The sequence below is a fragment of the Hyperolius riggenbachi genome, chromosome 10, assembly GCF_040937935.1.
Source record: "Hyperolius riggenbachi isolate aHypRig1 chromosome 10, aHypRig1.pri, whole genome shotgun sequence".
In the NCBI taxonomy this organism is placed as follows: domain Eukaryota; kingdom Metazoa; phylum Chordata; class Amphibia; order Anura; family Hyperoliidae; genus Hyperolius; species Hyperolius riggenbachi.
Genome location: NC_090655.1, coordinates 235,996,893 through 236,010,079, shown reverse-complemented (window position 1 = coordinate 236,010,079; position 13,187 = coordinate 235,996,893). Strand labels below are relative to the sequence as shown.

Genomic DNA, 13,187 nt, shown 5'->3' with positions numbered 1-13,187 from the left:
TGGGAGGTCACGACATCACCCTTATCTCTAATTTTAACCTTCAAAAAGTTTTTTTATTGATAAGCAGATCAGCAAAGTATCAAAACATGAAATAGAAAACAGTGGGTACATCCTCTCCTTTTGGTGTAGCACCATACACCAATAACTGAACTGTAGAGATACATGGAAGAAGTAATGCTTTACAGCCAGTAAGTTCTGCAACAGAATAGTGAGCAATAGGGCAGTTCATCAGGACATAGATATCACTGCCTTATCAGCACATTGCCTTCATCATAGAGGCAGCATGCTCGCATAACATGGATATCACTGCCTTATCAGCACATTGGCTCCATCATAGGAGCAGCATGCTCACATAACATGGATAGCACTGCCCTACCAGCACATTAGCTCCATCATAAAAGCAGCATGCTCACATAACATTGATATCACTGCCCTACCAGCACATTAGCTCCATGATAGGGACAGCACTCTCACATAACATGGATATCACTGCCCTACCAGCACATTAGCTCCATCATGGGGCAGCACGCTCACATAACATGGATATTACTGCCTTATCAGCACATTGGCTCCATCATAGGGGCAGCACGCTCACATAACATGGATATCACTGCCCTACCAACACATTAGCTCCATGATAGGGGCAGCACTCTTACATAACATGGATATCACTGCCCTAGCAGAACATTAGCTCCATCATAGGGGCAGCATGCTCACATAACATGGATATCACTGCCTTACCAGCACATTAGCTCCATCATGGGGCAGCATGCTCGCATAACATGGATATTACTGCCTTATCAGCACATCGGCTCCATCATAGGGGCAGCACGCTCACATAACATGGATATCACTGCCCTACCAGCCCATTAGCTCCATGATAGGGGCAGCACTCTCACATAACATGGATATCACTGCCCTAGCAGAACATTAGCTCCATCATAGGGGCAGCATGCTCACATAACATGGATATCACTGCCCTACCAGCCCATTAGCTCCATCACAGGGGCAGCATGCTCACATAACATGGATATCACTGCCCTACCAGCCCATTAGCTCCATCACAGGGGCAGCATGCTCACATAACATGGATATCACTGCCCTACCAGCACATTAGCTCCATCATAGGGGCAGAACGCTCACATAACATAAATATCACTGCCCTACCTGCCCATTAGCTCCATCATAGGGGCAGCATGCTCACATAACATGGATATCACTGCCCTACCAGCCCATTAGCTCCATCATAGGGGCAGCATGCTCACATAACATGGATATCACTGCCCTACCGGCACATTAGCTCCATCATAGGGGCAGCATGTTCATATAACATGGATATCACTGCCCTAGCAGAACATTAGCTCCATCATAGGGGCAACATGCTCACATAACATGGATATTACTGCCTTATCAGCACATTGGCTCTATCATAGGGGCAACATGCTCACATAACATGGATATCACTGCCCTACCAGCACATTAGCTCCATCATAGGGGCAGCATGCTCACATAAGTCACCATGGCAGTAGGACACTAGAGCTAAGAGATACATAATGTATCTCTTAGCTCTAGTAATAAAACACACAGCTGAATGGAGAGAAGAGGGGGATTCTGGGAGGTCACATCATGTCCCTCTTATCTCTATTATGAGGAGGATTCTGGGAGGTCTCATGATGTCACGTTTATCTCTATTAGCAAAAACACACAGATGATGGCAGTGGTGAGGAGGAATCTGTGAGTGTCATGTGACACTATTATTGGTCTCTCTATACAGAGCTATTCTCCAGTAAAGTTTGGTGATCATGTGACCCCCACCTCACTCCCTGACATCTGAAGGACACAAGGAGAAGATTCTGGAAATCACCAGGAAGATGATGGAGCTGCTGACTGGAGAGGTGAGCTGTGCTGGGAATTATGGGACATTATCCTATAACACAAGGGGGGTGTCTGGGTGGTGACGGTATCATTGTGTGTGTCAGGTTCATATAAGGTGTCAGGATGTCACCATTTATTTCTCCATGTAGGAGTGGCTGTATATAGAAGCGCACAAGGACCTCTACAAGGATGCCATGGTTGAGAATCAGTCACCCCTCACATCACCAGGTAAGAGGAGACTTTTATTTCAGAAGAGAGCAGTATGGAGGGGACACCTAGAATTTCCCATCATCTGCTAAACACAGAGACAATCCGGTTTATTCACTAAATTAAATAGCGCGAGTAACCACCTGTTACTTGCACTATTTAATCAATAGACCTTGATTTTAAGTCCCTGCTAGCTACAAACACTAGTGGCGGCGTTGTGTAAGTAATTAAGTTCAGTCAGAGGAGAGTGCAGCATAGCATGTACTGGCAACTTACGCCTGCCCCTTGCCAATAACGGGCGCTCCACTCGTCCCGCCCTAAGCCCCTTCAGTTCCAGCAACTTTAAAGAGAGTGATCTGTGCACTTTAATTGGCCCAATAGGCTGCCTGTCAAGTTAGTGAATCAACCCCAATGTATTCACTGTGTGTGTTTCCTACAGATGGATCCAGTAACAGGAACCCACCAGAGAGATGTACAGGTCCTCTTTATTCTCAGGATAGTCCACAGGAAGACCACTCCATACCTCACCATTATCAGGTCGGTGGTACTGGGGGTCTTCAGAGACTTCAAACTGTGACACATTCTTCCCTTCTCTGTATGCTGTTATCTGTGTTCACATTTTATATTATTGGTCACTTTGTGCACTTAGGGTGGAGAACTTATACATGGAAGTGCTGTGGTTAAAGAGAAAGAAGAAGAGACATATGTGAGGAGGGATCAACAGTCTATGGAGGAGGGTAACATGATGAGGAGAATTAAAGAAGAAGAAGAAGAGACGTTTGTGAGGAGTGATCAGCAGTCTATGGAGGGGGGTGACATGATGGGGAGAATTAAAGAGGAAGAAGAAGAGACATATGTGAGGAGTGATCAACAGTATATGGAGGAGGGTGACATGATGGGGAGAATAAAAGAGGAAGAAGAAGAGACATATGTGAGGAGTGATCACCAGTCTATGGAGGAGGGTGACATGATCAGGAGAATTAAGGAGGAGGAAGAAGAGACGTTTGTGAGGAGTGATCAGCAGACTATGGAGGAGGGTAACGTGATAGGGAGAATTAAAGAGGAAGAAGAAGAAGAGACATATGTGAGGAGTGATCAGCAGTCTAAGGAGGAGGGTGACATGATGGGGACAAATAAAGAGGAAGAAGAAGAAAAGTATGTGAGTAGTGATCAGCAGTCTATGGAGGAGGGTAACATGATCGGGAGAATTAAGGAGGAGGAAGAAGAGACATATGTGAGGGGTGATCATCAGTCTATGGAGGAGGGCGATATGATGAGGACAATTAAAGAGGAAGAAGAAAAGATGCATGTCAGGAGTGGTCAGCAGCCTGTGGAAGAGGGTGATGCGATGGGGACAATTAAAAAGGAAGAACAGACACATGTGAGGAGTGATCAGCAGTCTATGGAGGAGGGTGACATAATGGGGACAAGTAAAGAGGGAGACACTGTTACAAGGGGCACAACAGGTGAGTAATCAGCAGTAAATATAGAATAATGTGTATCTGTATTGCTGTTAGACTGTGTCACACAGATTTCTTGCTTTAAATACATATAGGTCAGTTGTCACAAGAGTGACACATTGCTTCTATTGTCTCATCAATCTGTACAATTTACTGCTTTTCAATGTATGGTGAATGCTTTAGGTGAAGTGAGGGTCAATGAGATGCAAATAACGCCAACTTGTATGCGAGTGTAATGCAAAATGTATGCTAATCTCATTTAACAGGAAGTACATTTAATGGGCCGAACTCCAAGACACATTAGACTTGCATGCAAGGCAAAGTTATTGTCATGTGATTGGCCGCCTGTAATGAGCACAACCTTCTACAGTTTCCTATCAGGCTGATAACTGATGACGATCAGGGACATGCTAATACCTCTGAAATGGTGCAAATGTTATGCCAATTATATGCAAAGCTATGCAGCTGCTGCACCTGGTCCATTTTAAAACTAAATCAACTTGGAATTATCAGCAGCTCACTGACCACCCCCTAATGATAATTGGTCCTCACCTCAGAATTCTCTAACAGGAAGTGATGATGTTCCTCTATTTGCAGGACGGAGTCCCGGCATCAGGAACCTCTCAGAGACTCGTCTCTCTGTATCCACAGACTGTACAATGGATTATGATGTCACTGGACAAGAGTCTCCTGCAGATATCCTAGTTACCCCAAATATTCCCCCAGACTCTCCTCACCTGTCTAACCCCAAGGGGCCTCCTACCCAACACAGATCTTCTACTGCTGGAGGGCCTTATTCCTGTTCCACGTGTGGGAAATGTTTTGTTCGGAAGTCACACCTTGTCAGACATGAGAGATCTCACACTGGAGAGAAACCCTATTCATGTGCTGAGTGTGGGAAGTGTTTTGGACTGAAATCAGATCTTGCTAGACATGAGAGAACTCACACTTGTGAGAAAGCCTATTCATGTCCTGAGTGTGGGAAATGTTTTGCACAGAAATCATACCTTGTCACACACATGAGAATTCACACTGGTGAGAAGCCTTATTCATGTGCTGAGTGTGGGAAATGTTTTATTGATAAATCAAAGCTTTACAGACATGAAAGAGCCCACACTGGTAAGAAGCCCCATTCATGTGCTGAGTGTGGGAAAAGTTTTGGATTGAAACAAGAACTTGCTACACATGAGAGAACTCACACTGGTGAGAAGCTCCATTCATGTACTGAGTGTGGGAAATGTTTTGGACGGAAAGAAGTCCTTGATAAACATAAGAGAACTCACACTGGTGAGAAGTTCAATTCATGTACTGAGTGCGGGAAATGTTTTGGACGGAAAGAAGACCTTGTTAGACACAAGAGAACTCACACTGGTGAGAAGCCCTATTTATGTGCTGAGTGTGGGAAATGTTTTGGAGGCAAAGCAGACCTCGTTAGACATGTCAGATTACACACTGGTGAGAAGCCCTATTCATGTTCTGAGTGTGGAAAAGGTTTTGTAGCAAAATCATACCTTGTCAGACATGAGAGATCCCACACTGGAGAGAAGCCCTATTCATGTGCTGAGTGTGGGAAATTTTTTTCAAAGAAACCACAGTTTATCAAACATCAGAGATCTCACACTGGTGAGAAGCCCTATTCAGGTAGGAGAGAAGATTCCTGTGGCCCCTGAGTTGCCCATCGTTGCCGACCCCACAAGTGGTGAGTGACAAGCCTGTAGTGACACCTCCATCTAGCTCACCACCACTGATTCCAAATCCCTTACCAAGAGACAGACATGTTATGTAGGTAGAAAAAAGTCTTGTAAAAGTAATACCTTTTATTGGCTAACTGATAAAGTTAAATGATGCAAGCTTTCTGGGATCAGGTCCCCTTCTTCAGGCATATTTCCAGATGTTAGCTGTAGTAAAACACTGATGCAGGTAAATAGTAAACACGTAGATGGCAGTTGTGCTGGTTACTGTTTAGCAGTTAGATGTCAGGTGATCAGCAGGCTGGAGCCAGTGAGTTTGTGCAAGCAAACATGAAATCCAGCAGGTTTCTGAAGATCATGAAGCCAAGTCAATCATGTTACATAAGGAGTCATGAATCTCATTCCACAATTTAAACCTTCTGTTAATGTCTTAAACATATTCATAAATTTGTACTCAGAAATCTTTCTTGCTTGTTCATTTTTTAGGTTACCCCTGAGAATAAGTACTTTGAGATATTGCATGCTGTGTCCTGGTTCACAGAAGTGTTGGCCCACTGGTGTGTCCATTTTACCCTCATTGATTTTAAATCAGTGATGGTTCATTCTTGTACATAGTTTATGTCCTGTTTCTCCTATATAGATTCCTCTTGAGGGGTATTTCATGCAGCGTATCATGTATACAACATTGAATGACTAACAGGAAAATTGGTCTGGTATTTGATGATATTTCTGTGAGTTTGGTATTTGTATTTGGCTTGTGCACAAGATATAAGGGCAGGTCTCGCACCTTCTGTTATTGCAGTGTAATGTGCCTGGAGTTTCTGGTGTAGATAATGCAAGAGACAGACAGTTACTCAATTACTGCTGGAGGAGGTTGCGACTGCTTTTATGTCAGAGATTGCATGGCTTGGGCAGGACATGCAATAATATGGTATGTGGGGTGAATCTCTTGAAGAGGACTCAAAAGGTGTGAGATGATAAACAAAAGACCTAAAGATACCGGTATCGTCACAGGCTTTACTATTGGGCAGCGTTTACTTTTATCCATGCAAGTTCCTTATACGTTTTTCTTCAGTTTTTCACACACACAATTTTGCATCTTTTGTTTTTTTGGTCTTTGTTTTTTGCATGCTGAGATAAGCTTGTTACTGTAGTAAAAAAAAAGCAAAAACTTATCATGAAATTCTTTGCATCACTCCTGCTGGCTTAGCTGTGGACCCCTGTTCATTGCTACACTCGCGCTTCTCCCCGCTTTCATCTCCGGCCGGATCAAGCTGTGGATTGAGGTTTATGGAGGCATCCTGCTGCTTGCTGCATCCACCAGGGAGGGTAACGTATATCCTGGTTACCCGCTGGGAAGCTGTAAATCACGCTGTGCTTTACCTCACGTTGAACACAGGCGAATGTAATATCAGCTTAGACTAAAGCTAGTACACAAAGTGCCTGCAATTACAACGCTTTATGCTATACGCTCACCTATTGTTTAGAACTGACTGTCTTATTTTGATTTGATCAAATGCTCATTGGAAGTGCACTAATGAGACTTCAGCATTCTATTTTTTTATCATTCATCTTTTTATTGAAAATAAAAGGAAAACATACATAATAAAACATTACGTGTAATATAAACTCCATTGAAACAATGAACTGGATGAATATCCTCACATAGAGAGTGAACTCCGCTGAGCGGATCGTTCAGGAACAGCCTCATCAGTCCGCCGACAGTGCGTACACACGCACTTCTGTCGGCTGAACGTCCGCCCAGCGGGAGGGTCTGACGGACCCGTCGTTGGCTTCTGTAGTGCGTGTGTACGCACCTTTAGATTGTAAGCTGGCAAGGGCAGAACTCTCTCACCCTTTTGTGTCTTGGAATTTGTAATACATTTTATTCATCATGTTACTTTTGTCACTGTAATTACCAGTTCTGTATTTTGTTTCAATTCTGTATTTTGCCTATTGGTGTATATACCAGGGCTGTGGAGTCGGTCCAAAAATCCACCGACTCCGACTCCTCAGTTTAGGATTCCACAGACTCCAACTCCGACTCCTCCTCCTCTAATTTGCATATTACAATTTTGCTGATTAACAGTATGCAACGTGAAATTCGTCTCTTAACTGCCAACGCTTAGGAATTTTACAAGACAACTGAAGTGAGAAGGATATGTAGACTACTATATTTATTCCCTTTAGACTAAAACTAGTCCTTGGTAAGAGTACTTGTAAAAGGTACAAACCGGAACAAAGAACATCTATCAGGCCCTAGGCAATGTAAGTGTGGGTGCATGTAAGAGTGATGTGCAGGTACTCTACAGGGGAATGAGGAGATTCTTCCTCTATTACACATCCTTCATGCACAATCTGAACAAGGTTTATGGGTGATAGACAACACCTCTGTGTTCAATGTGCACAACATTCTCAGTGGATTCCCTGCAGCTCTGTGGGGAGAGCATATGTAGGGTATAGTACTACTGTGTACCAAAGTAAACCTGAGACAGATGAAATGAAAGTTTTATACATATCTAGGGCTTCCTCCAGCCCCCTTCAGGCTAATCAGTCCCTCGCTGTCCTCCTTCGCCACCTGGATCTTCTGCTATGAGTCCAGGTACTTGAGCCAGTCTGGTGTAGTGCGCATGCACACACTCCGCCGCCGGGGGCGTACTACACATGCGCAGCACTATTGCGCAGATGCAGAATGCTCCTGGCTGTGGAAGCAGCACGTAGACAGACTGCTCTGACTGGCTGAATTACCGGGACTCATGGCAGAAGATCCAGGTTGTGGAGGAGGACAGCGAGGGACTGATTAGCCTGAAGGGGGCTGGAAGAAGCCCCAGGTATGTATAACACTCTTCTTTTCATCCTTCTCAGGTACCCTTTAATTTGTAGTCACCAAACCAAATTTTAACAACATATCAAATTATTTGATTTCATCAGCAAAGGGAGTGCATACATTTCCATAAACCAGCATCAATGCAAAATTATTTCCATCTCATTGACCATCTCTATTAGTGACACGGCTACACATCAGGCTTTATTCTTACAGCATAGACGTTATTTAGTATATATAAGAGATCCCTGTGTACACATCATATATACTGTACAGTCACAATCAGATATGTATATCTGACTTTAAAAATACGGGGACTGCTTTATTAAAGCAGCACAAGTAACTAATTTTGATTGGTTTATTTCATTTTTGTGGACTGAGCACAGCTATTACTGTATATATACATTATTTTTAATGACTATTATCTGAGAAATAGAACATTTTATCATATTTTCTATTTTAATTACAGTTACAAATTCATTAGGAGTCGGAGTCGGTGCATTTTTTCCCGACTCCAGGCACCCAAAATTGCTCCGACTCCACGACTCCGACTCCACAGCCCTGGTATATACCATTGTCTGTATTATTATGTACCTCGTGTTTGTTTCTTAACCCTTTCCCTGCCAACCGATTTGTCCTAAACGCAAACATCTATTGCCAAGTTTTTAGACATTTTGCTCTTATTAGGTTTTCTTAGGATTTTTGACAAAAAAACCTACATGAAATAGGACATATTATATATTGTTTTTTCTGCAATGAATTGGGCTTGAACACTGAAACAAAATGTACTTTTTCTGGATATATAACAACATTTCTGAGTAAAATATGTTAAAAAAAAAGTGTAATAAAAAATAAAATTCTGTTGTGTTTGTTTTCCAGAGAAGAAGTACATTTACTGACAAAAATGTTACTCTTTGTAAAAGCTTGTAAAAGCCCTGGTTCTGCTGAATCCAACGATACCAGATATGCATTGGTATCCCATTTTTCCTGTCCTGGAATAGGTGTGCCAGTCCAGGTAGCCAGGAATAGATGCCCCAGTCCAGGTAGCCAGGTATAGATGCAGCCAGTATAGGTAGCAGGTAAAGGTGCCACCAGTACAGGTAGCTAGATATAGGTGCAGCCAGTACAGGTAGCCAAGAATAGGTGCCCCAGTATAGGTAGCAAGTAAAGGTGCCCCAATATACAGTAGGTAGTAGGTATAGGTGCCCCCAGTATAGGTAGCAGGTATAGGGGCCACTGCGGGAAGGGGGGCCAACATCATCCTCCCTACCTCCACATGGGCCCCCTCCTGTGGCCCCCTGCAGAGCTGGAGCACAGTGTTCGGTGTGTAATTAACTAACCCGATCGCTGGTTCTACGCCATTCCCCCTTTGACCTCACATCAATTTTTATTCCTTACTAGATAACGTAACATACACTGTCTGTATGTATACTGCACACTTTCCCACCTCTTGTTTCCCCCCATTCCTTTAGATTGTAAGCTCACAAAGGCAGGGCTCTCTCACCCTTACGTGTTTTGGAATTTGTTCATTTCATAGCTTGCACTCTGTTATACATTTTATTCATCATGGTACATCTGTCATTGTAACCACCAGTTCTGTATTTTGTACCAGTGTCTATATTTGATGTATATCTTTGGTGTATCATTATGTACCCCTTGTTTGTTTTCCTACTTTGTACAGTGCCATAGGATATGTTAGCGCTTTATAAATTAATAATAATAATAATAATAATAGTAGGAGGGTTTTAAGAGAGCATTCCAAGCCTTCATACTGTATAACACCCAGATTGTGTCAGAGTTCATGGGACAGCCCATTTTATCATTTTGGAACTTGATCATTTGTGTCCAGAAATCCACCACTATAGGACAGCTCCAGATAAGATGAAAGAAATTGGAATTTTGAGAAGCTAAGGGGGTCACAAGGCCAATGTGGATAAGCACTGAGGGTGCTACTTCCAAAATCCAGTAGCATTTTTTACCAACAGAAGAAAAAAGGTGGAAGCGCACATCCACTGCTAGAAGATATATATTTGTTCAATTCCAGTTAAAATCCAATAGATGCAATTAAATAGCAACATTCTAATGACAGGGAAGTAAGCATACAGACTAGTGCAGGTGTTACACTCCGCTATGGCCGGTGCTTCGTCAAGACCAAAAAGAAGACCTGATGAAACACCGGCCATAGCGGTGCGAAACAGCTGTCGACCCTGCACTGGTCTGTATGCTTACCTCCCTGTCATAGGAATGTTGCCTGTGATCCATTTGAATCTACAGATTTGTTCTTCTGTTGGTAAGAGTAAGGGGGTTATATTTGACTATCCTACCAGGGGTCAGATAAGCCTTATGTATAGCTGAGTAGCTCTTTCTCATACACAGGCAGATACCTTTTTGTTTTGCAGCGAATAGAGCATCTTCCCAGTCCTCATCCATGATTTTAACTCCATTCATTTCTCATTTAACTCGAGAGAGTGGCAAGTTCAGGCGCCCCATAGTCTAATAACGTTGTGTAAAGCTTGCCTATCACGCACCTGGTTGGGCCCTCACGGATTATTTCTACAATAGTTGTACGCATGTATTGGGAAGTGAGGGAATTGCTTCCAGAAGGCGTGGCGTAGTTGGTAGTACCTGCATTCCTGATTAGGGTCAGTATGATATTTAGTCCTCAGGTCTTGGAATGACAGGAGTTAGTCATTGGCTATAATGTTCTCAAGAAACACGACACCCCTGGCTATCCAAAAGTGAAGATCCAGAACAGTGTTGAATTCAGGCAGGTTGGGGTTCTCCCATATCGGCATATGTCCTTCATAACCTTTATTGTGATATGTAATTGAAAGAGGAACTCTAGCCAAGGATTGAGCTTCATCCCAGTCAGTAGCTGATACCCCCTTTCCCACGAGAAATATTTATCTTTTCTCAAATGGATAATCAAGGGGCTCTGTATGGCTGATGTTGTGGTGAAACCCCTCCCACAGTGTGATGTCAGCACCTAGGTACTGACATCACACTGTGGGAGCCTTGTTGCATCGTGGGAAATAACAGCTGTTTCCATCTGCCAAAAAAGCAAGCAGCATCTCCTTCCACAGGCATCACCTTCCAGCAGTAAAGATGTTGCAGACTGTGATACATTTCAGAATGTAAATCTGGGAGAGGAAAGATTTTGTAATGGGAAACACTGACAAAATCATTTATAAATAATTGTAAAAATCAAGCACTTTTTTCAAACACGAGCAGCCTGATTCACAATAGTGTTCCCTCTTTTGCCTCTGGGGATTGAATGACACATAATATCTAGTGCAACCAAACATACGAGCAAATCAATGTATTTCACCATCAATGGGACTCATACGCACAATGTAAACACCAAAACAAACAGTAGCCCCTAGGTGGGGTAATAAAGACCAATTTTCAATCGATTGTGCATTTATTTGGACAATAAAAACATAATTAAAAAACATTAAAATTCTCCTATTGATGAATGTAATCAAACCCCTGCTGTATCAGTATATATATATATATATATATATATATATATATATATATATATATAAATATATATGATAACAATAGGTAATTTACCAGGGTATGCCAAGTAAAAAGGGAAGGTAAAAAATATAAGTGGAAAGGAATGACATAAATAAACGCTTATAGCAGCATGTATTAGTGGCAAAAGTTGTCTCACATATCACAAGTTGTGTCTCATATCAACAAGTGTATCTAGAAACTACAAAAAATGTGCAAAAAAATTTATAACCCACAGTTACTGCAGCGTATTAAATGCAAATAGCAATCCCAATATCAATGTAAAGTGCTGAGCGATACACATAAATGCAAGAAAAAATGCTGCCAAAAAACAATGCTGAAGAAATATACTGTACATCAACAGTGAAAAGTGCTGAGTGCTTTTAAGAGGCTTACCTAAAGTAAAAACAGCAAGGGAAACAGAGAACCAAGAACCAAGAGTCTCTACTCTTACGGAGGGTGGGGCAGTAAACAGTGCCGCAATGTGCTGGAGCTGGGCAGCCAAGTACCATATTCGGATCATAAGAAGCATTTTTTCTCCCCCAAAAGTAGGAGGAAAAAGTCCCTGTGTCTTATGGTCCAAAGGTGTCCTCTGCCCTGTCCCCCACCCTGTGTCCTCCTTTCCCCGTCTATGCCCCTGTCCCCTCCAGTAGGTGACATACTTACCTAACAATCAGCGTGAAGGAGCGGCAGAAGTTGGGTCCCGCGATGAATGAAAGAGTGATCCAGGGAGTCTTTCCATGTGCAGGTGGCGGCTCCAGCTTGATGGGACATTCTTCAGCCTCCATACGCTGTGCAAGTTGTTACCTTAGGGACACAGCTTTTTAAATATGTATGCCATGGGGCTATATTACTGTTATTTTTGCAAATAAAGGCTTGCAGCTATTGCTAGGGTACAGTGAGAAAAACAAAAAACACACCCTCATTTCCAAATAATATATTATTCCCATACATTGCACTAGGGACATAATTTAATTATTGGGATTACCAAGACAATTGGGCAAATAAAACGTGTGGTTTATGTACGGTAGCATTGTTTATTTTAAAGCCATAGTGGAAGGAAATGGAGAAATAGTGCATTTTTTTCATTTTTTCCCCAATTTTTCATTTTAAAATGCATAGAGAATAACTTAATTACTTAAAAAACACCCACAGAAAGCATAATTTGTAGCAAAAAAACAACAACAACAACAAGAAGATCATTTAAATGTGACGAGTAGTGATAAAGTTATTGGCAAACGAATGGGAGGAGTGCTGAAACGTGAAAATTGCTCAGGTGCATAAGGTGAGCCAGTCAATAGGAATGACTCAAGAGCAATGAAATGATCTACTGTACTGTAACGATTGGTGTCAGCAAGGACAGATTTTCTGATTATTGGTGATCTGCAGTATCACCAATAATACAGATGCTATACCTGATTATGTGGTGATCTGCAGAATCACCAATAATGCAAGTATAGCAAGACATAGGTCAACCAGGTGTAAGATAAATGTTTGGTGCAACATTAAATATAGATAGATTAAATATAGATAGAGATACCCACTTTCCCAGAGGAGCTGGTATAGGGAGGTATCTCTATAAAATACTGGAATCAGTACTCCAGCAGGCTG

The 13,187-nt window shown here is 42.3% G+C and overlaps 1 protein-coding gene across 3 annotated transcripts in view; it reads left to right on the top strand.

Annotated features, from left to right (window-relative positions):
- LOC137534896 (zinc finger protein 3-like) overlaps positions 1-7,751 on the top strand; it is a 200,486-nt gene extending 192,735 nt beyond the window's left edge. For all 3 annotated transcript variants that reach the window (XM_068256588.1, XM_068256586.1, XM_068256587.1), the window contains 5 exons: positions 1,775-1,895; positions 2,025-2,103; positions 2,522-2,619; positions 2,732-3,548; positions 4,140-7,751. In XM_068256588.1, coding sequence (XP_068112689.1) covers positions 1,872-1,895; positions 2,025-2,103; positions 2,522-2,619; positions 2,732-3,548; positions 4,140-5,212 — 2,091 coding nt within the window. In that variant the 5' untranslated portion in view covers positions 1,775-1,871 and the 3' untranslated portion in view covers positions 5,213-7,751. The remainder of the gene's footprint in view (positions 1-1,774; positions 1,896-2,024; positions 2,104-2,521; positions 2,620-2,731; positions 3,549-4,139) is intronic.
- Positions 7,752-13,187: the final 5,436 nt, after the last annotated feature.